General features: G+C 32.9%; 1 protein-coding gene across 1 annotated transcript; it reads left to right on the top strand.

Moving 5' to 3' along the window:
• The first annotated feature begins 1,305 nt into the window (after positions 1-1,305).
• LOC133203072 (cytosolic phospholipase A2-like) lies at positions 1,306-24,333 on the top strand. The gene is made up of 17 exons (XM_061338938.1): positions 1,306-1,419; positions 1,620-1,644; positions 3,511-3,589; positions 5,383-5,529; positions 11,517-11,635; positions 12,985-13,022; positions 14,456-14,591; positions 15,282-15,418; positions 15,510-15,732; positions 15,946-16,060; positions 16,272-16,409; positions 16,579-16,671; positions 18,643-18,892; positions 19,543-19,676; positions 20,384-20,562; positions 21,541-21,727; positions 22,079-24,333. Exons 1-17 carry the CDS (start codon positions 1,403-1,405, stop codon positions 22,771-22,773), a joined length of 2,712 nt encoding a protein of 903 aa, XP_061194922.1. The 5' UTR covers positions 1,306-1,402; the 3' UTR covers positions 22,774-24,333.
• The last annotated feature ends 3,340 nt before the right edge of the window (positions 24,334-27,673 follow it).

Here is a 27,673-nt window from a genome sequence, read left to right as displayed (position 1 = left end):
CAGATCTACAGCCCCCAGTATCTCGCCTCAATGCCCCGGGATTCTTGTCACTGGTGCAAACCTATTTACTCTTTCTCTAATTCTTTCTCACACACCTTATTACTTTACTTCCGGTTTACCAACAGCCGTTCTGCATCAGAACTAACTGAGACTTTTAGTGCGGTCTATTTAATACCCTTCAGAGTAGTCTACTTTGAGGGAGGGCTGAGGCTTGTTCAACAGAGCGAACGTTTGCGAGCGCTCGCGAACATTTCTGTTGGAGGGATAAGGAATTTAGGCGAGCGCTCGCGAACGTTCGCTCTGTTGAACAGGCCTCAGGTTTTTCCATTTAGCCCTACATCTGGGTCTTATTTGCGTTTTCACTAATCATTACGTAGTTAAGGAAAATGCCGTTTTGCAGTTTGGCAACCTCTTGTCCTTTCTGATAATTTTATTTTATCAGATAAATTCTGCAATATGACTACTTTATTGCAGAATTTATTTGATAAAATAAAATATGTCAGAAAGGACACTCGGCACTTCCAACGGAGTGAAGATTGTTTTAGAAAAACAATTGAGTCTCCTGTTGCAGAAGTTCTGGCAAAAAAAAAAAAAAAAAAAAAAGATCTTCAGTCCAATGCCGAGTACAGGTTACCTTAGTGTAGAGTAACTGAGATCTAAATTTTCAGCCCTCCAGAGGCAGTTGGCATCCAAATATGAGTGAAAAATTCTCGAAGGGACGAAAAGCAAAAAACAAACAATGCTATTATATTGATAAAGGTACATGTATATTGTATTCATGCATATTTACTATATATAGAATATTGTCAAATCCAAATAAAAACTGATACTTTCAGATGTTCAGTAGGTGAACCTAAGAATACAAACAGCCTTACAGTATAACGTTCATCTTTACCCTGCAGCTTTAAAGTCTTCAGATAAACAGATTACCGCAAAGTAAACTTTTACATAAACATCTTTAAAACGCTGCCAGAGTAGTCTAATCTTTAGTTTACCTGGTTGTTGACACATTGAAGACCGTGTCTCATTTCTGATAAAAATAGATTTAAACCTCAATTTCTTTCAAAAATGTTCGGTTCCGGTCTATGACGTCACTTGATATGTACATACCGGATAAACTACTTGATATATGTAGAACGCCACGGTGTGGATTGTTATAACAAAATCTTCTAGTGGTATATTATATGGTTTTCGTTATGTAATTTCAACAGCTCGATGTTCTGTCCAGATTCTAATGTGTCAATTCTAGGAGGTCAAAATGTTCGGATTTTAACCTATTTCTATGGAATGTGCACTATACTTCCATCAAAAGTTCTGACATTGTCGTCTGATAGTGTGATGACAGACGGGTTATTGTAAGCAATCAACGCTTCAAGTTACTGATTTTTACACGAAGTAAATAATGAGCTCGAGCAAAGGGTAATTACATATTATTCAATTGCTTAACAACAATGCCGGAGAAAATAAGCTTCTGAAATATTTTTGAATATATAACAATTGAACTCAGAGTAATAATGGGGTAATAAAGTTACCAATTTATTATCTGTTTTGCAGCGGAACGTTTGTTTGCCTACATTGTATAACTTACTGATAAGGTATCTTCCATTTTTATTTGCTAGGTTTGATCCCTATCAAGTCTTTGAGGTAAGTCTTTAAAAAATTATCTCTTTTAACGTTAGCATAACGATGTACATATACATGTACCTTGCAGGTAAAATCGTAAATTCAAGGACAGTCTGCCTCAAGCACCTACATTTAATAATGTAGTGAAATGCGATTGTCATAAAACACCGCACTTTTTTGTGCGTCGAATTAAAAAAAAAAAAATGGCACATACGTTTAATATAAAATTATATTTAGATTATTTAAATGTAAAATTTGATTAAGCGATGTATATTTCGATTCTATCAGGCTCGTGAAAAGAATTCCTGATTTCTTTTTATAGTAGAAAAATGTCGATATATATTTTGTATACACAATGGTTCAAATAAGACGACTAAATAGACCGTAATATTTGTCTGTAAGGTCGTTTAAGTATCTTTTATATATATATATATATATATATATATATATATATATATATATATATATATATATATATATATATATATATATATATATATATATATATATATGTTGAAATAAAGAATCAATTCTTGTTGACTAGGATAACAGAAAAGAAATGAAACATCAGAATGAGGCACACTGAGGACAATTAAATTAAAAGACAAACATGTATACTAGATAAAGAAATACACAATAACATGTTTAATTTGCATTTATAGTCACTTGAACGCCATAAACGCAGGCCTTTGCTTTAAAATTTGTCTACTCAGAGAAAAAAAGTATTGAGAGCGCCTTGATGCTTAGCATTTTTCAGTGACTAAGTATAACATTTTTTTCTGGATCTTGTCCTTAGATGACCTTACAGAAAAGGTCGTTCAAAAGCATAAAGCCGAAAGCTATTTATAGCCTCCGATTAAAAGCATATCCTGTGGGGTCTGGAGTTGTAGCATTTATTGATGTCCACTCGTGAAAAAATGTGACAGTAATGACCGAACTCGCACCCACCCTTGATTAGTAAGCACCTTAAAATCCTCCGCTGATAAAATATCCACTTGATGATAGAATTTATTTTAATTGTGGAAGTGGGACGAGTCACGATCTTTTAGTAATGTTAGCCATTAATGAAACAAATATAATACCTTATATGGATGTACCCTATCTTTGCTACCAATATATGTTGTACATAGGCTAAGAATGCACCCGTTTTGTTGGCCGTATCTGATGAACTGCGATATTAAAGTTTTGCGTTTAATTACGAATATGAAAACGACACTGTTAAGGTGTTCATTAGAGATTGCTCAAGTTTTAATCTATCATTAATATAACCTTATATGTTCAAAGCCTTCAGAGGTAGCAACTTTAAAGTAAAAAACAATAGCCGTTTTACATTTATTTATAAGAACTTCTCTAAAATTTATCTTCATTGGAGTTGAATGTTAGACCTGGCTTAATATTTGATAGCTAAAAATACTGAGGCTGATTGTCCTCTATTACAATAATGTCACAGGATGTCCTAACAGATCTATATTCGGCCTTGGGACTTCCTTCAAATCTAGGAGGATGTCCACGTAAAAACAAGGAATTCCTTATATTAGCATATTAAATGAAATACCCCCCATCAATAACATTTTGTTCCACATGACAATGCTCGTACAACAGTAACAACACGTATGTGTATACGGAAATGAAGAGCGACTGACGAACTTTTGAAGACAGTGTCCAACTGATAAGCCAAGAAATAATCAGACTTTAAAAAAGCTTTTACAATATTGTATTATTTGTTGCTAATAATTATACATGTAGGCGAAATCTGATGATTCTTATTGTCTGAAGTATAATGAAAGGTAGACACGTTAGCCATATGCATATTTTCTTTTCTTAAACTAACAAGAAAAAGAAACGTCCCTGATTCAAATCAAACATTCGTAATTATTTGCATTTTAGGTGGAACACAGATCTTGTCAGATTTTGAATGTGAAGGTCGTGTGCGGCAGAAATATCACGAAGGGATGGATGGACTACGGTAAAGTATTTGTAATACGTCCATTATACTGCAGTACTTGAAAAAAAAAAAAATGTTTGTCGAGGATTTTCTAGTTTTAAAAAAAAATCAAATATTGACGTCACTTTTCATTATAATAAAATTTTCACTTATACCGATTGCAAACACTGAGAAAAGAGGCTTGAACAAATTGATAAGCACAGAATAAAAAAAAATCTTGAAAGTAAAAGAAGAAAAATCTTAGGCGTATCTGCAGATACAAGGATTACTATTAGTTATCAAACAAACGCTGGCCCAATAGAAAGATGTGTAAATCTGAGGGCATTACTTCAAAGGACTCTAAACTGTTGTTTATCTTGTGTCTTATAATCCATATTTGAGAGGACTTTGTGAAATAAGATTCTTTGATGTTTAGTTCGATGTTCCTTGCTGATAAAAAAGATACAATCAACTGTAGTTATTTAATTGCTATATGTTATATGTATTAAGGTTGTATGAACCCCTCACAAAGACATTTCTAAATATTTTTTCAAGTAGTTTATGTTAAACAGGGTTGACCCTAAGAATTGAAATTTGTACTAAATGTTTCTTATTGTATAACACATGTTACTTTAATAAATCATTTTCTTACTTAAAATATTAGGGGACATTAAAAAAGTACAAGGGGGTCAGGGGTTCCTCCCCTAACAGTAGTTAAGGGGGAATACCAGAATAACCGTCCTTGAATACATTGTTATAGGCGAGGAAATTCCCCGACCCGGGGGACTTAGGGACAACCCTGTTATGAAACACACCACTGTCCTGAAGCTGAAATATGATAAAAAGACCCCATCCCAACACAAATCCTTTCAATATATAACAAAGTGGTGTATGCAAGCATTTCTAAAATCTTGTTACATCTATAGATATATACCGTGGATTGTTTTTTTTTTTATAGGAAAAGCATACATACCATATAAATAAACATTGAATTGGGATTTAAGAGGCATTTATTTATGGAATATGTATTTTGAAAATCTGATTTTTTTTGGTTGAGTTATATTACTCTAAAACAAAGAGTGGCTGTTTGGAGATAAAGATGTCATTTTATGTTATGAAGCACAGAGACTCCATGACTTCACTCCACTCCATACATTACCCAAAGCCAATTTGAGAAACTGAAACTGAAACTCATCATGATCATGAGATAAGAATGCATTTTACACCGAAAAAAAGAGACTTGGGAATGATCATAATTCTGTTCAAAATATAATTGCATGCAATACAAGATAACATCGTTCATCATGGTATCTGTTCAGTCGTATGAAAATGATTTAAACATCTATGTAATACGAGTCTGTTGCCGAACAGGGAAACATTTTCAATTTTTGAAGTATGCACTTCAAAAAATGCACACAGAGACTTGTAAATAATAATTTTTAAATTTGTAGCATTTATATCAGAAATCATTTATGATTATTTTTGCATACTTCTATATGAAATGGAAAATTGATTGGAAAGGAAAAATATAAAATATGTCTTGTCATTTATCTTTTAAAGGAAAATAGGAAAAAAGTACCGGGGGGGGGGGGGGTAACCATGCAGATATACATGTAGTTCAAACCTTTAAGGGGCTCATCAGGAACGTTTTTGTTTTGGGGCAACAGTCTTGAGGCTGAAAAAGAACCTCCACCCCACCCCACCACCAATAAACTACTGTCATTTTAAAATCAATTTTGATATAGTTTAAAATTGTGTGTGATTTTATCGGCAGAAAAAAATTGAAAAAATACACACGCACATTAATGATTGTTGATAATTTCTAACATTAACAGTGGACACCCCAGACCCATACTTGATTTTACGGATAAAAACTGCCCCCGAAGGTCGGCGACGAACAACGACAAAGGATAATGAGGTCAACCCGGTCTGGAACGAGGACTTCACATTCCTGTTGGACGGAGAGGTCGAAAACAAATTACGTAAGTTAACCTTTTGAAAGGTTGTTATCAAGGGTCTGCGGTGGTTTTCCTCAACAGTCACCGTAAAGGTTGGCGCCGGATTTATACATGAGAGTAGCTACTAGCTAAGCTAAATACTCGTCTTAAAATTGTTCATTGTTAGGTTTTGAAACATAATCTTATAATTACAAACTGTCAACAAAAAATATAAGTTTTTTTTAAAATATATTTTCTACTGCTTTATAAAGCTACCCTCTTGGGTAATTCTATTTCCTCAATGAATGTGTATTCTTTATGTAAACTATGTATTATTCAGTTTCCTTCCTTTTTTGTTACATTTAGGAACTAGATATTTTGTCTGTGGAATTCAAATTATTGTAGTGTTCCAGTTTTCGCAGAAAAAAAGTTTATAAATATTAAGTACAATGTACATAACTCTTTCAAACAGCAAAATATATTTTTGTAGTACAGAAAACACTTATCAAGAAGGAAGGTCTTATGTACAGTGTATTTTAAAATGACAAATTTCTCAGATGTCTCTCTCTCCCCCCCCCCCCCTTTTTTTAATTTAAAAAAAGTCGAACAAACAATTGTTTTGAGCAGAACATACATGCTGAAGTGTCTGCTGTGTATTCCAGTCGTATGATGGTTTGCAGTAACGTTTCATAACTCCGAAACCGTTATTTCATTAATTAAAGGCAACCGGAAAACAAAACAGTCACTAGATACGCCGTTAAGACCTTTTCTAGTATATTCAGAAGCGGCGTAATGTTTCCCTCTCATTCAGAACTCTCAGGAGAATACTTGCCGACCTCCTGTTTGCTTCCAGTTTAATTTTAACCTTTTGGTTGAAGAGTTGGCTCTCGTGATTGGTAAACTTTATAATATTTTTCTCACACGTGTTTTTTCCCTCTACACCATGTATACTGTAAATGCAGTTTATGAGAATGAACTTTTGTCATTATCATTTTATTTGTGTCAGCTACCGTCTTGTTTTAACTTGGTTTTGCTGGGCCATTGATTTTAATGTTCATTCTTTTTAGGAAGCAAATAAAAAGATTAGTACCGGTGAGAATATTTGGAAAATAAATGATAAAAAAAATCAGGAAACGTACACGGTAGAAATATTCGGATGCTGAGAACCATTAGAATTTGATTTGTCAAAGGGACTGCTTCCTTGTTCACTCGAAATCATACGATCTGAAGTATACACAAACGATTTCAAACCTCGATAAAACGTTATATTTATGTGCAGTATAATTTAATTCAATTGCAAACATTTACAGTCTTTTTAATAAAAATAAAGAATAGATAGCTAGCGACAGAACTCCAAAAATGGCCATCCGGAAAAAAAACTGCACCGCAACCTTTTCATACGTGTATATAAAAAATGAATTAAATAAGTGTTCGATTAAATTATTCTACTTGAAATGCCTGGCATTTATGTATTGTTGTTAGCCTGTCTAACAATTACGTAGTAAATAAGAAGAATATGATACTGAGATTTAGCATATTTAGCATTTGGCATGGCATGAATGCATTAAATTCCGTCTGCTACCTGGTTAAAGAAATAATCTTCAATGCATCCCTTAAAATGCATACAAAGGATTGTCATATGATAAGCACAGGACATTTTGCCCATCATTAGCATTAAATGATACTTGGGTGCAAATTTTCTGTCGAAGTCTATCTACAAGAATTGTGATTATATGAAACATGAATTTAGGGCGGTTTGGGGTGTTTGTCAGGTTTTGTAATGCAAACAATAACGATGAAACATCTTTCTAATAAACAATTAATAACGTATCACTTAAATGTTCAAGATCTCTTAGAGGTGTTTAAAATTCGGAGTCACTTGTACATGTGTCATTTAGTGCCTTTGTCATATCCCCCCCCCATTTCTGTAACAAAGCAATGAAATGAATCATGCACCATTGATTCCTTTACCTTAATAAAACATTCTCAGATTTCATTCTAATTTTTGACTTTTTTGTGATGAGTACATACCAAAGTCACTGTGGTAAAAAAGGTTACAATCTCTCGCTCTCGCACTAAGCACCGCCCTGTATATTCTCATACAATAGGAAACTTGTACTTAAGATATTACATATTTTTATTGTATCTCCTCCATTAGTTCAATAGATGCTATGAAAATACTGAATACTGAACAATAGATGCTATGAAAAAACTGAATATTTATTCTTTTTTTAACGTTATCCGTTCGATACCCTGCTACATGTAACCACAAGAAGTCAGCTTCGCATAGGTTCAGTCATCTTATCCGTGTGAAATACATAGATCCTTGTAAAAATTATTTAGTCATCCTCTTGAATTGTATTTAAAAAAATAAATAGTTCATGATTTAGTGTTTCATAATCAAGCAAATGAGCATCATTGTTCATCATCTAAAATGTGCTCGCACATTGTATCGTTTTTGAAAATGTACGCAGGGGCAACCAGAAAAAGAATTAAAACTTAGCTGAAAAATCTTTGACAAAGGACAAGGTATGGTAACGGCCGAATCTGGCCCCTTATTTGATGTAAAAATCAGAACACAGTTAAAATTGTGATAGTTTGTAGTTAAGAACTTAAAATGATGCTTGTTTTAAAACCAACACTAATTTTGATTCAAAGCTTACACGGAGGCCACAAGAGGGTGCAGAAGTAGGACTTTTTCCCGAATTTCCTCAATTCTGGTCGAATTTTGTCAAATTTGAGACACTTTTCACTTCGAGAAACATAGAGCACAAGCTTGCCTATCTGAGATTTTTATACATAAGATGCATCTGATACTAGTGTATGAAATATATAAATTTGGTAGATAGGCAAGCTTGTGCTCTATGTTTTCTGAACCAAAATGTGCTGTAAAATCGATGAAAATTTGCATAAAAATGAGAAAATTCGGAAATTGACATATTTTCTGACCTTCCTGTGTATCCCTTAACTTGGAACCAATACTCATTTTGAGGCAGGGGTGACAACAGGTTTTTAATTGATAAACTATTGTATCATTCTCAAAGACACCCCAAACCAGGGGCCAAAAAGGGGTCCTAGCCTATCTTGTCCTTTACTATAAAAAAGTAAATTGTCAGAAACTCGAAAATACAATTTTGGGGGTGGGGGGGGGGGATTAATGTTCCAACTTTTTCCTCAAATTTTATCAATACATTACCATGGGACGATTTGATTATACTGCAACAGAAGGGGGGGGGGGCAATGAACATTTTTAACTTATAACAGTAAAAGGTTCGAAAAAAGTAAAGGGGGCATCTCACCCCCCCCCCCCACCCCCTGATACTGATGTACTCTGATGTGTAAGAAATTGTCACTTAGTATAACAAACGTATTTCTTCTCAACCATTACCTAAGCGAGTGTGAGTGTGTTAATTACCTGTCCTTGAACTATGGAAAGGACTGTTACTGCACTGCACTAAACAATTGAGAGAATAAGAGGAAGATGAGTATTTTCTCCATTCGGGTCGAGATCTTATTTAAAGGAGTGCACTATTAGTATATCAGTACACAAGTGAGATATAAGACCCCCTCGTTTGCTTTCTTGACTTATTTGTTTATACTCATTAAAGACATTAATACACATGTACCAAAAAGTTTAAAATTTGATACTTTGGGGTTATACCTTTTCCAATGTAATTTCACATTGGGGGTCGGGAGTTGTTGTTCTTTTACACTATTGTTACATGTGCAGAAAATTTTCATCTGCAATATCCGCCCTTATACGTAACACTTAAAGTACATGTATGAACTCCACCAAGAACCACAGCTTCCAGTAGGTAACCAGAGGGGAAATGACCACATTTCGGAAGCTTACACGGTGGTGGTTTTTTTTTCAAGTCAAGAGGAAAGACCGCCCTTAAATCCATGCATTTTGCATTGTATATTCTGATGAAAATTTTTGTAATTGCAATTGTAAAAGTAGCTAACTTCTAAGGATTTATATTGATTTTTTAGTTGAACTCAAAATTTAATGATCCACGAAGAACAGTTATATCAATATCAATTTACAACTCTTTAATAAAAAGTAATAATTGATACATGGAACTCAGGTAAAATCAATTAGTTAGGATCCGGGTGGGATATGGTAACATAAATAATGAGAATACTAATAACATAATTATAAAAAAATCAAAGTGTAGCTTGTCTCTTTTCTTGTCGAAAAAGGAATTAAAATTCTTTTTAAAAGCTTATTTGATGCATCCACACTTTTTCTTTGTCAGCATTCAACATGGTCTTTTTTCGAAATTCATGGTCAGTATACAAGTATAAAATTCTTGTCATGCCTTTTAGAATATCACCCAATGCCGCCTTTATTCTTTTGATGCTATCTTTTCTTCTGTCCGACCGTATTCTTCGATATTTAGAGATAAAATCTATATTTATCCTAAGTTTGAATTCACATAAAATCCATCAGATAAAAGTTTAAATTCTACACAGAGAAAGTTTGAAGTACAACACCTTGGATATTTGTATAGTAATGGGACAAGAATGTTAGAAATTGTCCGGAAAATAGATTTTATCAGTTTAACAAAGAATATAAATCGGAATCGTTAACAAAGTAAACGTTATTGGATCTAGACACCGTGATTTCCCTGAGATTTTTTAATGCTAATATTTAAATTCTAGGAAACACTGTACAGTTAAAGTATATCATTGAGGGAATCGGCAAGATTTCGGTTCCCGAAGAGCAAGCCTATTTCCCGAGGCGAAGCCGAGTGAAATAGGCTTGCTCGAGGGGAACTGGAATCTTGCTGACTCCCTCAATGATGTACTTTTATTGTTTTGTTTTACCGATACAAAAATTAAACTAGTTAAAGGACTTATCGCATGTTTCTTAATTACTTGAAATTAAAAGCTTTTCACGTTCATTACGGTCATAGTTTATAAAATTTGTGTGTTTAGTGTGGAAATACCGCGTTAATTTAACACTATTTGACTCAAATAAAAATCCCTGAATTAAATAGATAGCGATCACGTGACCGTGATTCGTCATATGCGATGTCCAATGGCTGATCAGTCGTTTACGTTGATCTTACTAAAATATACGCGATATGAACTAGATTTTCTGCGTTATAAAATACCAAATCACTGATTTTATCGACATGAGGTAGGAGATCAAACCTTATATGTTTGAAATTGTCGCATATGACGTCACAGCAGTATGGCGCCGAAATCCGATTGAAATGTGCATAACGCCTATTTGATTTTCAGCTCTTAATATCGCTTAAAATATGCTTGCAACACCATTAATTATATTCAGCATTTTAATAAACAAGGTTATAGATGATATTTTTCCTTAAATTACGAAATTTTTAAGAGCATGCGATAAGTCCTTTAACTCGTGAAGGTTTGCAATTCTATTTCATACGCAGTGTAATTATATGGTGTGCAATGAAAATATCGGTTACCCAGAATGTAGATAATAAAAGATTTTAAAGTCATGTGTGCTACAAAAACATTAATCTAATTCAATCACTCTATGTGTTTCATATTTCCATTATATGTTTTATACACGGTTGCGCATAAAAAATGCAACAAACTTCATGGGAAACTATTATACTATATAATCGGCATTTTAATTGGTTAAACTTGGCCTAGTATTCTCTCGACTATAATAATGAAAATAATAATTAAAAAACACTATTAGTCATGCTAAAATCTTCACCTTAAAATAAGTGAATTTATATGCAGCACATGTATATATATTAAATTTAGTTTCGAAGTTCATGGAATTAAGTCACTGTAATTGCGGATCGTTTAAAAGTTTTCGGTACACAAGCACGTAAATAAATAATAAGAGGGTTTGAAAAAAAAATCCTTTTCAAGCAGTATCAACACGATAAATCCTTTCACAATATCACACAATTTCATTGTTAGATATTTATTTTATCATTCTTTTTGTATAGTTGAATAAAAAGGAGACCAAAGTAATACGATATTGCTGGATAATTGAATTTTTAAAAAACATTTTTAAAATCTTCATTTTCTTTCAGACATGATCTTGATGGAAGCAAACCCCGGGTCATTGGACCAGACGATCGGCGACGCGTGGTTTCCCTTGAATTCTCTGTCTCAAACCGAAATTACCAGAAAGTCGTTTTTCTTTAATGGGGTAAACATAGTAAAATTTCATTGATAGGTTAGACTTTATTTATAGCAGTGGCACACATAAACTCACATCACATCTATGAAATGTGAAGATAACGAACAGTGATCGCTCCAAAAAGTCCATTTAAGGGAGCCAACTGGGGTTTTATTGTGTGAAAACTACTATAGAGAAACTCTTTAATTTTATACTATATATACCTTACATTGAATTCAGTATACATGCCAAGTTTAGTGAAAATCTACCGTCTGGTTATTTTTTAGGGACCATCTCAAAATACATTACTATTACTACATTTACTATAGGATTATATAGGAAAATACCATTTTTTCGCACTTCGGAGTAAATTATACAAATGCTACTATAGACTTTTTGCTCAAATTTCATTATTTGATGGGTAATACTATATTGTACATTTTATGCAAGAAACACAAAATTCTACCGTCTGGTTTTCAGAGGGGGCATCTCAATATGTCAAAATTCATGATATTTTCCGGTTTTTATGGAGTACAACAAAACATGACAGATACCACAGATTTACATAAAAAATAATAACAATGATTGCTAGATTCTCAATTTCCTATGTTTTAAATTTCAAGAGCTTAATTTTTTAACTTTTTTATTTTATGGCATAATTAATGACCCCGCTTAAAGAACTTCGGCTATTCATAACGTCAAAAACATACTATTACGACGTCTATCTACCCATCATTTGAAAAAATTGTTAAGAAAATCAGTTATTTAAAAACGTAATTAGATTTTTTTAACTCAGATTTCCTAAATTTGTTATTTTTTTCATAAATTATGTAAAAATAGTTGCTTTAAAAGAGTAAATACGCTTTATTTTACTATGCTGCGCGAAGTATTGCGCAATGAAAACCCCAGTCGGCCTCCTTAAACAATACAAATTATGAGCGGAGGCAACACTGGACCTCTGAAAACAGTTCTAGATGTGGGATCAGGTGCCATGGACAAGTAAGCATCTCCTGTTGACTGGTCACACCCAATTAAACTGTGTTTTATGCTGTATGCAATATTGCGCATCAGAGCTGTTACTTCAATGATAAAATAATAGTAATGCTTACACCATCTTGTTCATCAACAACAACTGAAAGTCAAAACAATGGGTAATGATGTCTTAAATATAGAAATTTATTTCATAATACACTTTTACAATTGTTCATTTTCTATTTTACGAGAACCATTTGTTTTAAAAAGTTATAGTGACTTTATACTTTGTACTATTTTTGAAAGTTAGGATCAACATCTACAACTTGTTACATGTAATTATATATTCTTTTATTTCTATCCTTGTTTTCCATAATGATTTTAATTTCTTCAAATTTATATTTTAGAAATCTGAGGTAGAACTTGAATTCAGTATACATGAAGAGTAAGTTATTAGTTTTTATATTTGCTTTCTTTCTGACTATTAGAGCCACGTCTAAAAAAAAAAATGGACAACTAAACCATAATGAAAAAAAAGATCCTCGATCCGCTCCCCGTCGTTGTTATGAGTCGCTTCATCGGGGCATTTCAAAAAGGGATGAGAATCGAAGAGAGATAAAATTCTATGGTATAATGAACACTAAAACTCTCTAGACAATTCACTGACATCTACTTATTCGTCCTTCAGTCTGTTGGAATTAATTCTGTCAGCAGAGACTCAAGTTCTTTATATCCATACTGATGCTATAATGACTCCACAGACAAGGATTCACCCAAGACACTAATCATTTCACTTAGAAGAATGCTGATTTGTATCGCTTAAAAAATTCGTTGAATTCAAGAGAAAAATCAATAGAAAAACAAAGACATGACTGTTTTGTTGAACTGAAGTGTAAATTGCTCAATACACAAGATGTAAGGGAAATACATGTAAATGTGTAAATTATAAAATAAAGATAATTATCAATATTCAAGTAAGAAAAACAAGTTTTTTTTAAAAGCCTTGCAAAATTATTTTCTTGAGAGAATTGTAAGGAAAACTAAAGAACAAGGTACGGTTTCAATACAAATCTGGCCCTGTACTTTTTTAAGATCATACAAATCGTTTTTCTTGTATGACCCACTAAATGTCAATGGTGACGTCATTAACTTGTGCTATTTTCTCCTATTTTCTTAAAAATTTGCAGAAAGACAAAATTTTTGGAATTTTCTTTTAGACAATATAGATCTCATGCATCACACAAAGATTGTAAAATATTTATGTGATTTCTCAAAATTTTTTACTCAACGTATCTGAAAATTGAAGTGGAGAACGGCTGTAGAAATTATTTGCTTTAGGAAACTAACCCCTTTTTAAATGAGTCACTTTGAGGTTTCATTGTTAAAACAGAGAAATGTACATGTAACAAATGAATGACGTCATATTTCCAGAACGGACTTCCTTTATGCCATATTCTTTCCTGATTTATCACTTTCAGATATATTCGACTCATATCTAAGCAAATTTAAAAAACTTCTTGAATAAAATTTTTAGGGCATAATAAAGCAAAACCGTACCTACTTCTTTGTGTACTCTTTGAAGCGATTCGTGTCGGTCATGTCCTAACCTCGATACCTATACATTTCGTTTGTTCTATGCGTGTTTAAATGAAGAGGTGTATTTTGCTCGAGTAACATTGTGTAAAATATAGACGATTTATTTTAGATAATTTTTCAGAATCAGTTAAAAAAAATCAAAAGATCTTTATTTCATTAACCGATGGTAATTGAAAATAGATATCACGTGTACAAATAAAAAGAGAAAATTATGAATCATAAATTAAAACATCCACTGCTCTTTATCATACTTATACATAATTGTATGGTCATTGTTTGCAGTGAAAATCCCACTCTTCGGTACAGCTTGTGTCTTTGTGACGAAGAAAAGGATTTTATAGAGAAAAGAAAGGATGTGGTCATGAAGAAAATGGTGGAATTACTCGGAGAAGAGCAGGGACCTCAGGATATAGAAGACGTAGGTTTCAGAATGACCTGTATTTTTCGTTTCGTATTGGACCCCCGGGCCCTCCCTTCCCGGTGTTGTTTGGTCTCATATTAGGGGTAGATGCGAACGCCCTGTATTAGAATATGAGATATCTTGAAACGGAAGCTTTGTTCTAACCACATCACGCGGTTGATATTTGATATGCATGTTCACATGATAAAAAACGTGTATACTTTGCACCATCCAGTCTACAAATAAAACATCTTTTCTTTATTTTGTAGAGTCATTGACTGACCTTTTAAAATTCGTACATTAAGGGTCAGTTAAGTTGAAGCGTACTTAAATCAACAGAACTGTCTAAAGGGTAATATAGAATTAAGTATGCTTCATAATTCAGCGTGTATGATCGTGTGACGCTTTTCAAATTTTATAGTATGACAGTCATTGCTTTTATAAATTATTTCGTGCAAAGTATTTTAAAAATAAGTCTTCCAATTTTCCTCAAAATTTTTACCAAAGTCCGAGTCAGCATCAGTATTTTCTACATTGAAATAAATAATTATAGAATAAATATGTTTAAAAAAAACATCAGATTTCAAACAATTTAGACTCAACGCCCTACTACCTGTCAACAAAATTTTTTGGTCACTAAAATATGAGTGAAATAACAAAATGACTTTAAATTGAATTTCAAAACATTTGATGTTATTTTCTAATTAGGTTCCCTCAGTAGCTGTGATCGGATCTGGTGGCGGATTTCGTGCTATGGTGGCGTACAGTGGAGTTTTTAACGCCCTGGAAAAGTCAGGGATCCTAGATTGTACTTCATACGTTTGCGGATTATCGGGCTCATCATGGTAATTAAGTTTGTATGTGTGACAAATTCATTATTCATAACTTGCTGACATGATAGACAACTGCTTCTTCAACACTGCTTCTTTTTTGCAGGTACTTATCCACGCTTTACTCTCACAAAGACTGGCCAGAAATGCACCCCGGGGACATGCAAGAAGAACTGATGAATAATATAGACTCCAGCTTGATTTGGCTGTTGTCACCGCAAAGTATATATCGCTATGTGGATCGCATTCTTGAAAAACGTAGAAATGGACAGCCTATTAGTTTTACTGATATATTTGGACACCTCGTAGGTGAAACACTGCTTAAAGACGTAAGTGTAGGTCCCATAAATGCAGAGTACCGTCGAATGTTAAGGTTTAGTCTCTACTAAACATCATACTGGTTGCATAATGAAAAAGCAGATAGAAAAATGCACCGATTATTTTTGTGTCGTGAGAGAGTTTAAATATAATACACCCTGCAGACAAAAAAATTTCTATCTGTTTGTTTACATAATTTCATGTATCTATTTGTGTCATTTCAGAGACTAACAACAAAATTATCTGATATGAGGGAGAAAGTCAAACATGGAAGAGTACCCCTTCCGCTGATGACGTGTGTAAATGTAAAAGCAGACCGATCGGCACGAAGTTTTCAGGGTGCGTAAAATGAATATAATAAGGATAAAAGACAAGAATTTGTAAATTAATAAATAGATATAAATTTTATATAGCTGCACAAAGGCATTGATAACAAGCACCCCTCATCGTATATTAGCATATTTTAGTTCAGGCTAACATACTTTCAACTCCTCCTACTTTTAAAAATCACAAGTAATGATTTTATTTATGAATATCTCTTTTTCGATAGAATGGGTTGAATTTTCTCCTTACGAAATTGGAATGCCAAAATACGGAGCCTTTATGAAATCAGAGTATTTTGGAAGCAAGTTTTTCATGGGTAAACTGGTCAAATCTTATGGTGAACCACCTCTCCATTTCTTGCAGGGTAATATTATTCAGTAATATTTTCATTATTCGAAAAAGATTAATAAAAGGTAAAAGTGTAATACCAGATCAAATATTTAGCTAAAAGCAACTAACTTGAAATATGTTTACTTCAATTGCGGTTATGAAATTATAAACAACACTTTTTGACTGTAGGCATTTTTTTTCAGGGATTTGGGGAAGTGCCTTCTGTATTTTATTTAAGCGGTTATTGGAGGACAATAGGAATAAAGATCCCGTAGAAATGATTCGACAAGAGATGGGTATGTTTCTCTTAACTGGCGGGATGGGTTGCACTATCATTAGGCACTTCCGATTATTTCCTATGTCTATGTTTACCTCTGTTCGCGCCTTGATTTTGGAAACGCTTACCCAGAACCCCCCCCCCCCCCCCAAAAAAAAGAAAAAAAAAACGCGCATACAAAATAATACTGACTTATTTTAAATTGTATCATACAAAACTAAATTTCTTACTTTCTACATTTGTTGAGATGTAATTAGCATACACTTAGCATACAGATCTTTGATTCTTCAAATACTTTATGATTTTTACATGGGAAGGGCAATATCAGATCCATAATTGAGGTTGTCCAATATGATTGTGGCTAGCGGCTTTGTACACTATAACAGAAAAGAAATTCGGAAGATAACCAATCAAAGCACAAAAAACAATAGAGATCACTGGGAGACCTTTGGCAGAGTTTATTTGCAGACTTATCTGATCTCTTGGCATTCTCTGAAACCCTCTAAAATCCGTTTCTGTTCAAACATTAAACCCACTTTTCACTATGGCAGCGACTGTTGGTTAGAGATTACTGAGGTTTGCAAAACTTGCTGGATTTTTCATTGATCTTTCAATGGTTTCCAAGCCATCGACGTCATTTCTCAAAATTATCCAGTTGTATCTACAGTTCCATGGTCTCTCCAAAGTTTGATTGTACTTAAATTTTCTTAAAACAATCTCTTAACAATCGCAAAGGTAATCAGTCATTCAAAGAACGCCGAAAAGAGTGCAGAAACACTGTCCAACGATCTCTTGGATTTTCCATTGATCTCTCAGGTTTCTCCAAAGAAAGTAACATATTTTGAATGTAAGGATTGTTTAATACGTGTTCTCGTACAATCTCTGTAGATCTCTCAATGATCTTTATTAGACACAAAACAAAATCTCGGAGGTCGCTACACAAAGTATTGTTACCATTAATCTTTGATAGATAGTTCAGATTGAGATCATTGAGCATCTAGATCGGTCAGTGACCTTGACAGATTGCCATGAAACATATCCTATTTTTTTTTATCGCACAACAAGCGCATGATCTCCTATACATAGGTTCCTATGCATGCGTATAATACAAATACAGATGTGGACGCTTTCTCTTTCAGGGATTCTAAAGAGAATGGACAAGTTTATATTGTCCCAAAGTCTCTTAGTGATCTCCATGTGTGTAAAGGACCATTTTGAAGATCATAATGCGCTTGTTGTGCGATAAAAAAGGGGGATATTTTTGATGCGATAACACTGCGCAACCTAGGTGTTGAAGAAGTGCAAACTGAAAGATCCTTCATAGATGTATATATGTTCATGATTATCACATTATTATCTGAGAGTTTGTTGAGCGATTATTTTGGAACCATGCTTGGTCATGCATGGTCCACTGCAACAAAAAGATGCCATTTATTTATTTATTTGAAAAACCTCTTAGAAATCATTGGGAGCTCAAAGATATCATTAGACAATCATTAGACAATCCCTTGGCCTTCTTTAATTGACAATGTTTACCTTTGCGATCAATGTAGGACAGTTTTAGGTAGAATCAAGTTTTAGAAGACCATGGAAACTGTAGAGCCTTCTCGGAGATCACTTAGTGATCAAGGAGGTGGCAGGGTAACTGTTGAAAATTTCTTGAGAGGTCTGTTCAACTATTCATTGCGTAGCAATTTCTGAATAGTCGCTACTTCTGTGTAAAGGGGGTTTTTATGAAATGCTGTAATGTGTTACAAGACAATGCATAGTGTCCAGATGTACGCCTTATTTATGGTTTGCTATGTTTTGTGTTGGAATGGAAACAATGTAAAACAGTTTTATATTCAAGGGCATAACCAGATTTAATTAGATTTTTTAATACAGTCATGTCTACTTCATACAAAATACAAATCACAGTGTGAATACATGTCTGTGAACGCGGATTAAAATGAAAAAAAGTTCAAAAAGTTGTGATTTCTATCATACTTAGTGAAAACACTTGAACAAACTCCGAACGAAGAGTCGAGCGACAGCAGCGAAGACGAGGATGATGAGGAAGAACCAGAACCGGAGAAGAACCCCAGAGAGAAACCAGACGGTAAGAACGTGTTCTCCTTCCCACCGACCGCTAACCAAGCTATGTCCAACGGACACGGAAACCCCCGCCAAAGAAACAACCCGATCAGGAGGACCAAACAAAAGGGATACTGGAACAACTTCTTGTCGGGTCTTTTAGAGAAGTAAGTGCATAATATTATGCACGTATCTTACATGCATGTAAGACTGAATTTAATATAAAAGTGGTTTTTCATGTAGACAATCAATAGTTTGAATTCAAATGTACTTTTTATTTAATGACATATTTCGTCATAATTTCAAGTTATATATTCTAGACAAGAAATAAAATTTTCTCGATAAATATTATCAATTTTGTTATTTGGGGAACATTCTTAAGTTTGAAAAAATTTACGTTTAATTCACTGACTCGAATCTTTGGAATTTAAGGTTTAATTTAATCCCACGCAAAATCACTTGTGAACTTAACAGAATATTTATGATTGTCAACTGATAAAACCTTTTTCGAGATTGAAATGTACATGGTTTAAGTTTATTAAATCATTCCAGTACAAAGCGAAACTCGTGTGGAGTATAGATTCGATATGCTGTTTACAACTATCTCTATCGCATGTTATATTTCAGGGGTGTCCGAGAGTAATAAAAAACAAATTAATATATACATATACAATTGCGTATAGAGAATCGTTAAAATAAAAGTATGAAGGTTTCTACAAACTTAATTTCGTATCCCTCTAGCAATTCTACTATATAAGTATGACTATTGCTGTGTGAAGAATGTTAAAATGTTCTTGTGAATTTTTATTTTTTTTAGTAAGCGATTTGAGATGCTAAATTCCCGGGCTGGCAGAGCTGGTGTAGTGCATAATTTCATGAGAGGGTTGTCGTTACAGCAAACGTTTCCTCTCTCCCCCTTCACCCCAGAAAACTCTGGAAACAGGGTCAGCGGTAAGAATTGTCGAACAAACAATATGATTTTGATCCAAATAAATTATCATGATTTTTGAAATTTGTTGCATGTGTTCCTTGAAATTAAGGTTAATGGATGAAAAGGGTCTTTATTAACGTTTTATTATTTTAAAAAGAAATAAAAAAAAATTCATTCATTTTGAATAGCTATTCTTGAAAATCAAATATTGGAACATTTTAACAATTGAAATGCCGTAAAATTCTGTATTAAATACTGATTTTTTTGTACAAGAGGTATTGTATTTTATCGTATATATACGACTGAAGGTTTTGTTCAAAAATAGTGTTTGTGCATAAGTTCTTCAATTTGTATAAATGTGGTTTGAGATTGCAAAGCATTTGTACTTACAGGGAAAACGACCCTGTGCTCATTAAAATAGAATATTTTTTCTTATGTGAGGGCAATTTTAGAACAGTAGAAGATAAATTTAAATTCAAAGAATTTAAATTTAATTTATATATTATGTGACCAAAATGTAAGCTAAATCAACGTAGAGGATAAAAACCTTATTCAAAAAAATTCCGATTTAAAAAAAAAACAACAGACAGACAGACAAACAGACAAATGGACAAACAGATAAACAGACAAACAGACAGACAGGACAAAAACAATATACCCCGGGATCTTTCGATCCGGGGGCATAAAAATCAATTTTTGAGTTCCCAGAATACTTGTTTTCTCTTAGATGACTTTGATGGCCTGTTAGAAATGCATCCCACCAACGTTAAACGTTTATACATGGTGGATGCAGGCCTGACGTTCAATTCACCCTATCCCCTGGTGCTGCGGGCCCAGAGAGCTGTAGAAATCATTTTGTCATTCGACTTCAGTGCTAGGCCCAGTGATACCACCCCGCCATTCAAGGTACTCATACTTTCCATCCATTGATTTATCAGTCAGAATCAATGCTAGAAAAGAGAGCTTTCATGAAAAATTTTCGTTATTTATCTGATAAACTACAACCTTTTATGATTGTATATAATTATTATTTAAGTAGTAAATAGATATCATATGAGTTAGCAATTTAAATGTCTTTGTTTTGCAGTTCAAGAAAATCCTTACGCAGTAGATAATATTTGTATTCATTTAAATTCATAATAATGGCTCTTATTAAGCAATGCATTTAGTACATTATTTTTGTGGTATCATTTTTGGAAGACGAGGAGAAATGTACGTACAAGACACATTCGGATGCATCATTCACTGTTTCCTGTGAAAATGAGTTACATATGTATAGCACGTCATGAAAACTTTTATTTTATAGGAAAACTTTTATTTTAAAGGGAAACTTTTATTTCGTAGGAAAACTTTACTTTCATAGGAAAACGTTTCATTTAATTTATTTTACAGACTACAAAGATCAAATGAAAAACATTCAATAATAGTTCATGTTATATTCCGTATGTATATACGTACCTTTTCATTTGGTTTGATGTTGACGTCACTAGATTTTCAAATTTACTGCAACATCTCGCTAATCCACTAAGTTTTTTTTTTTTTTTAATCTTAACAATGTTTTCATGATTTTGTTTTAAAGAGTTCCTGTGTGTTTGTTCTTCTCACATATGAATTTTAAACACTACACTTTGTGTTGAGATAATAGTTAAAGATGGATTGAATGGAAATAAAATGAAATTTTATATTGCACTTGTGTTCATACGTTCCTTTTCTTGAGAACCAGTTCATCTCGAAAGGAAGCAAGTGACAACTTTTCTTATCTGAAGAAATCAGATTATTCCATATATACTGCAGTAGATGAAGCTCTTATTATATATACATGTACTTATTAGTATAATTAGTAAAAAATAAAATTATATTAATCATAATTATTTTTCTCTACAGGAACTTAAGTTGGCGGAAAAGTGGGCAAACATGAACAAACTTTCGTTTCCTCCCATAGACACTACCGTTTTTGACCGGGAAGGAATGAAGGAACTCTACATCTTCAAACACCCTACTGATCCTTACTGCCCAATTGTCCTGCATTTCTGCCTTGTTAACATTGAGTTCCGGAGATTTAAAGCTCCAGGTATGTGAAGATTTTAAGGCAGAGTGACTCTGCTCCCCAAAATGGAATCTTTCTGTTAAGATGACATATTTCTTATGAGTAGGCTGGAAATGAAAAAAGGAAGTCGAGAATAAAAAATCAGTTAATCATATCCAGATAACATTTGAGAAAATTTCAAAACAATGAATTAGTTTTTAATCAATTTTAATTAGAATTTACTATTCACCTTAAGTATAATCTGGGATGTTTATATGTTGCTCAAATCGAATACCTATGAAAAAAGAAACAATTTTTATGCACCAGTCAAAAGAAGTACTTAGTTATATGACAATTTCTGTAAGGACTACCTTTTTAATTTATTTTCTTGTTTAGGAGTTGAAAGAAAGACTGAAGAGGAAATAAAATTTGCTGCTTTCGATATTTTTGATGACAAAGAATCACCATACTCAACATTTAATTTCAAGTATTCTCACGATGCTTTTAAGCGCCTTTCAAAACTCACGGAATTCAATACATTGCTTCATGTAGAGGATATTAAAAATGTGATTGCAGAGGTTATTAAAAATAAACGTGAAAATGGTCCCAAAATTCCAATATCAGTGAACGAAATCAAATTTCTTAAGCGAATCAGCAAAAAGAATAGACAAACATTGAGTAGATATATCAGCAAAATTGAGGAAGGAAGTATGCGTCGAAAAAGTGGAGGTGACGTACAAATTCAAAGTTTAAGAGATCATGGTAAATTACGAAAAGCTGATAGTGACTCTGTTGACACAATGAAGAAGCGAGGAAATGTGACTTTTAAGGGAACTAGGCGAATAAACATTCGTACAAGCGGGGCACCCGATCCCTCACTGACGTCTCCGCGTGAGGACGAGGAATGGGACGATGTGGATGCGCAAGTACGATCGCGCACAACAAGAGGTCGAAAGTTTGCTGCGCAAGAAAACTTTGTCACCGCAGCGGAAGGACTTCCGGGTGACGTCTGGGCGGATCCAGTGTGTCATTCTGATTCTGAGGAGGAATTTTATGTGTGTCAATCAGACAATGAGGACGACTGCTCATAGCATTGTCAGTTTTACGGTGTACAGTTTTTGTAATGATGCAGGGTCTAAAAGCATTTTCAGCTATCCCTCCGTGTAAGCTGCTTTTTTTGTATGTGAAGCTTATTGACCAGATAGCTTTATATCCTTGTCATGATTTTTCGGATTTATCAGATTTAATATTTGACTCTTTTTGTTCTTAATATTGATCTGAGTTCATAGATGTATACACATTTTGGATAGATTTTCACACACAAGAATTTCCACGAATTCTTGAATTTTATTTCCTCTCATTTTTTTTTATTGATTACGAAAACAAAAGATCAAAAACTATCAAAATGGACGCCTTCAAAGCAAAGTAAAAGAAAGCCTATGAATAGATTTACTGACGTACAACAAGCACGATTACATATTAATTTAATGGATGTGTTTAAGATCTTTTTTGCTATCAAAGTGAAAGTGACTTTAGATTAAATGTCAATTAAAGAAGCACGCATGATTTGCTCTAGGGTGGAGGCAGTATAAGAAGCTGTAGAACAAGTGCCCACACCATATCAAAATATTAATCACGATGGGCAAGGAAATATCAGACATAATTTTTGGAGTAAAATATAAATTTTCATTGAAATCAACGACATGGAAAAAATAAATTAAAATCGGAAATGATTCAAAAATGAATGAAACTTGATCTTATCATTGAAATCAAGGAAGTCGACTTCTTATTTTATTGTACATATGATTTCCTGATAAAAAGTCCATTCAATTGCTCTGTAGATGTCTAAGGCGTGAGACTTGATCAACAAGTAAAGGTTTTATCTTCAGAAAATACTAATACAAAATTATTTATCTTGATGAAGAATTTTGCTTTTAATAATCAAGGAAAAAAGGCTGACCATTCTGTTATGAAGGTACATATTTTCGATTTGAAATCATGGAACGAGGTACAAAAATTCTAGATTCCAAATTTCTTTTTATAGTAAAAAGAATATATAAATGTTTCTGAACTTCAACAAATATGACCATAGTTCTTCAGAAGCCAATTTTATGCGTGCATGTGCCCTTAATTTTGAATTGCACTGAATATTATTTCCTTACTGGTTAACAAACAAAAAACGTATTTTGCATCGCAATAATATGTCCATATTTTTTAAGTATTTGAAAAAAAAATCAGTATTTTTGTGAATGTGAATTTCTTGTATGAATGAAAAAAAAAGTGATTAAAGTACATTATTTTTGTTTGCATTAGGTTGCTTTTATTACTCTACATGTTTTGAAATTGAGGTATTTATTGCACACTGTTTATGTTTTTGTGATAAAGACATTAACCAATCAATTTTTAAAAAGATCTGTATTAAATTTCACACCTGGATTTATACATATTTCAAAATCATAAAACCTTTTTGATATGGCTTTTCAATAATTTAGATCTGGATAGGTCAATCGATTATTTATAAAACTTAATATATGTGATAAGGTTGGGATCAGACTTTATAAATGTGTGTAATGTAGATATACAATCAAAACTGCACAATCAGATAGTTTTAAATCTTTCAAGGAATAAAATTTTATTTAAAAAAATCCCAACATTTTGTTTTATGTTTTAGAATATTTTATACTAGTTTTTGTTCGTTTGACATTTTTGTAATTCTGCATGGAGAAAAAGAAATTAAATACAAAATTGTCAATAGGAATTGTACAATTTTGTCGGTTAATCGAGGTATGGTGGAGGTATATGGGGGATATTAGCCTTCCTCAGTCTTTCCATCTGTATGTCAGTCTGGATTGAAAAGATGATATGAAATATGTTCGTGGCAACTTGAGGAAACTTTTTCTAAAGATATTGCCTCAGTGAGATACAATAATTGATAAAGCTTTAATAGCATAACAAAGACGAAAGCCATGAAAGGAGAAAAAAGTGTTACTGATGCACTTAGTAATCAATGTCAAAAACAAACCAGTTCATCGCCAATTTTTAATTTTGAAGAGTGATTTAGGAAATATAAATATGATGGTGCTGCGACGAATAAAACCTATACATGTAATAACTGCATTGAAGACTGTTAAAACATTGAATTTTAACAGAAGATTTACATGCATATACCGGTATCTTTTCGTAAAATAAATTTTATTGTAATCCAGAAATAAGATATCTCATATAATGATTAAAATTACTTTGTTGAAAATCATTAATTCTTTTTCTAATTTAAGTACTTAAAATTGAGATTGAATTATCTATGGATTACCCCTTACCCGGTCAAGACAAAGGAATACACGGCAGGTGTGACCCTCGATAGGGGATGCTCATTCCTTCATGGCACTGGATCTCACCTCTGGTGTTTTCAAGGGTCCATGTTTGCTTACTTTGCTATGGTCTCAATTTATAATGTTTAATTGGAGTGTTGAGCTTAATTAATATGCGTTATCTTTAAATGCATGATTAAAAAAATTAAAAACATGAAGTAGTAATAATTTAATTTTTCTTTACTTGCCAAAGCTTCAAGCATAAAATGCACTAGTAATAGATTATCCATACGCTTATGTGCATCGTCTGTCGATCTACTTACATACATGTATGTAACGGTGGGAATTTAAACTCTACTTATAGAAACCTAAGGTGACATACTCACTACAGTGTCACTGTTCAATTTTGAATATGTTTCTGCAGAAAAATTTGATACATATTTTTTTCTTCTTTAAAACAAATTTTGTATTAACAAAGTCACTTTTTCTTTCAGGTGGAATATTTCTTCTAAAGCATTGCGTTGCTCTATCTATTACATTTTACTGTAGATGAAATTTCATCCATCTTATCAACTTGAAATTCATTCAGCAATTCATAATCATATTTCATATAAATTCTCTGCACTAGTTACAAGCTTACGTGTATGTAAATTCATGTGCACTTATAATTTTTAACATGTATACTTTAAATTTTCTTAGCACTAACTGTGCAATAGAATGTAATTAGATTAAACATTTCTACTTGCTTAAAAGAGAATGAGCTTTATTATGCATACAGTTTCCGTCTTTGTTTGAGTTTTCCACCAAAACTAATTTTGACCGGAATGTGTGATCTACTGGGCCCTCCGCTTTTTCAATGAAGCCCTTATCACAACAAAAATGATAAAAAAAACACGCAAGAGTCAGTACAGTAGTTTATGACCAACCAAAAAACCCATTCACAATTACTATGAAGTAATTGACACTAAAAAAGGGCACTGGTCAATGAATTGTAATATAAGGAAGTGTCCTTCATAAATAGATCAATCTAGGTTCATTTATACTCTCAGAATGCCTATAAAAACCTCAAAACGAAAAGAAATTAAGATAATGAAAAAAGTGAAGATATCAAAACAGCGATCGATCTAAAAAGAATTCTACAAAAAATACAAGTCTGTAATCAGAGCATAAAACTTGGACCCCCGGAAATTCCAGAGGTGTGATCATTTGCCTAAAAGGAGTAAGCATCTCCAGTCGAACGGACACAACCGTCATTAGCCTTTATATTGATCCGTTAGATAGAATATTCAAATTTATAATTTAGTTTAAAACAGGCATACCAATTCGTATGAGATATGTCAGTCGAAATACGACCCAATGATAGGTTATATTTGGTAACAAGGTCATTATAACGACCAAAGAATTTACAAAATGCTGACTTTAAACGAGGTTGTTGAAATCCCTGTAATATTAACTTATCTGTCAGTAGCCTACCTCGGTTAAAGAATTGTCCGTACTCTTGAATATCGAATAAGATGGAAGACATAAACACCATATGCAGAGGATGATGAAATATTACTGCATAAATAAGGAAAACTGATAATGGAAAAGCTGACACAATGCCGTTTGGTATACAATTTAGTTCTTAGTTGGCCCTCATCGTCTATAGTCAGTAACATCCAAATATAAAACAGTTAAATGTGTTTAGAATACATGAACGGCAAGGGTATTACTACTTATATTAAATTCCCTTTAGTTGCATGTATATTATTAATGCCAGACATACCTGACGTCTAATCATTTTAAAGGAATAAAATAATCATTATATATTGTTAAAAAATGTCCATAATTACTGTTTTAGTTTTAATTCATGCCGATGAAAATGCATAAATACAAATCTATGACACACTGAATGTCTGCACTAGACAGCAACTGATAGCATCCGATGGACGGAAGATACGTGGTGAAAATATATATGATTAAACAGAATGACGAGGAGCATTCAAGTTATACAGGAAGTACGATATGATAAATAAATAGAACGCATTTTATTAAGAATATATATTATTTAAGTTTGAATATGAAACATTGATGAATGTATTACTTAGTAATTGTTGCATGGGACATTTCTTAGTAGAAATAATAAAAATGGAAATATGTATGAAAGCGTTTCCTTAATTCTTAAACTATTTTCCAAATGTTATGTTTAACTTTATTTTAAAGGTAAGCACAGCAAATAATGCAACGGTCATTTTAAGTACAGGGAGCTTGAACACAAAGTTATAAAATAAAGAACAGGATTTTTGACATCATGACAATTGCTTCTTCAACAAAATTGGAAATAGGAAATTTTCATATCTTGTAACTTGTCATCAACAGAATTACTTCGTTAAAATCCTTCTGATTGACACAAAAGTACTCTGAACTTGGTAATTTAAAGGATGCTAGAGTCTATGTGGTCTTTGGAGTCCAGGTTGCAAAACAATCTGTTTGAATTTCCATTTCGCCCCCCTTTATTCCGACCTGGTTTGTCTTCTTTTTGAAGCAAATTTACTCAAGAGTCTACAGGAAAAGAAAAAGTCTCTTGCTACGGTGTTCAATTTGACATTTTGATATATCAATTAATATTCATTCCATACCTTGATTCGATATACCCACTGAACTTGAAATAAGACACCACATAGTTTGACACTTTTGTTTCATA

The sequence above is a fragment of the Saccostrea echinata genome, unplaced genomic scaffold (genome assembly GCF_033153115.1).
Source record: "Saccostrea echinata isolate AGI-Se365-2 ecotype Australia unplaced genomic scaffold, CSIRO_AGI_Sech_v1 ptg000047l, whole genome shotgun sequence".
In the NCBI taxonomy this organism is placed as follows: domain Eukaryota; kingdom Metazoa; phylum Mollusca; class Bivalvia; order Ostreida; family Ostreidae; genus Saccostrea; species Saccostrea echinata.
Note: the sequence above shows the minus strand (reverse complement) of the source record. Positions and strands in the feature narration are given on the sequence as shown.

Coding starts and splice junctions, on each gene's coding strand:
- LOC133203072 (XM_061338938.1), top strand. Junction 11,636..12,984: donor AGTCGTTTTTCTTTAATGGG/GTAAACATAGTA, acceptor TTTATATTTTAG/AAATCTGAGGTAGAACTTGA. Junction 16,061..16,271: donor ATCGGCACGAAGTTTTCAGG/GTGCGTAAAATG, acceptor CTTTTTCGATAG/AATGGGTTGAATTTTCTCCT.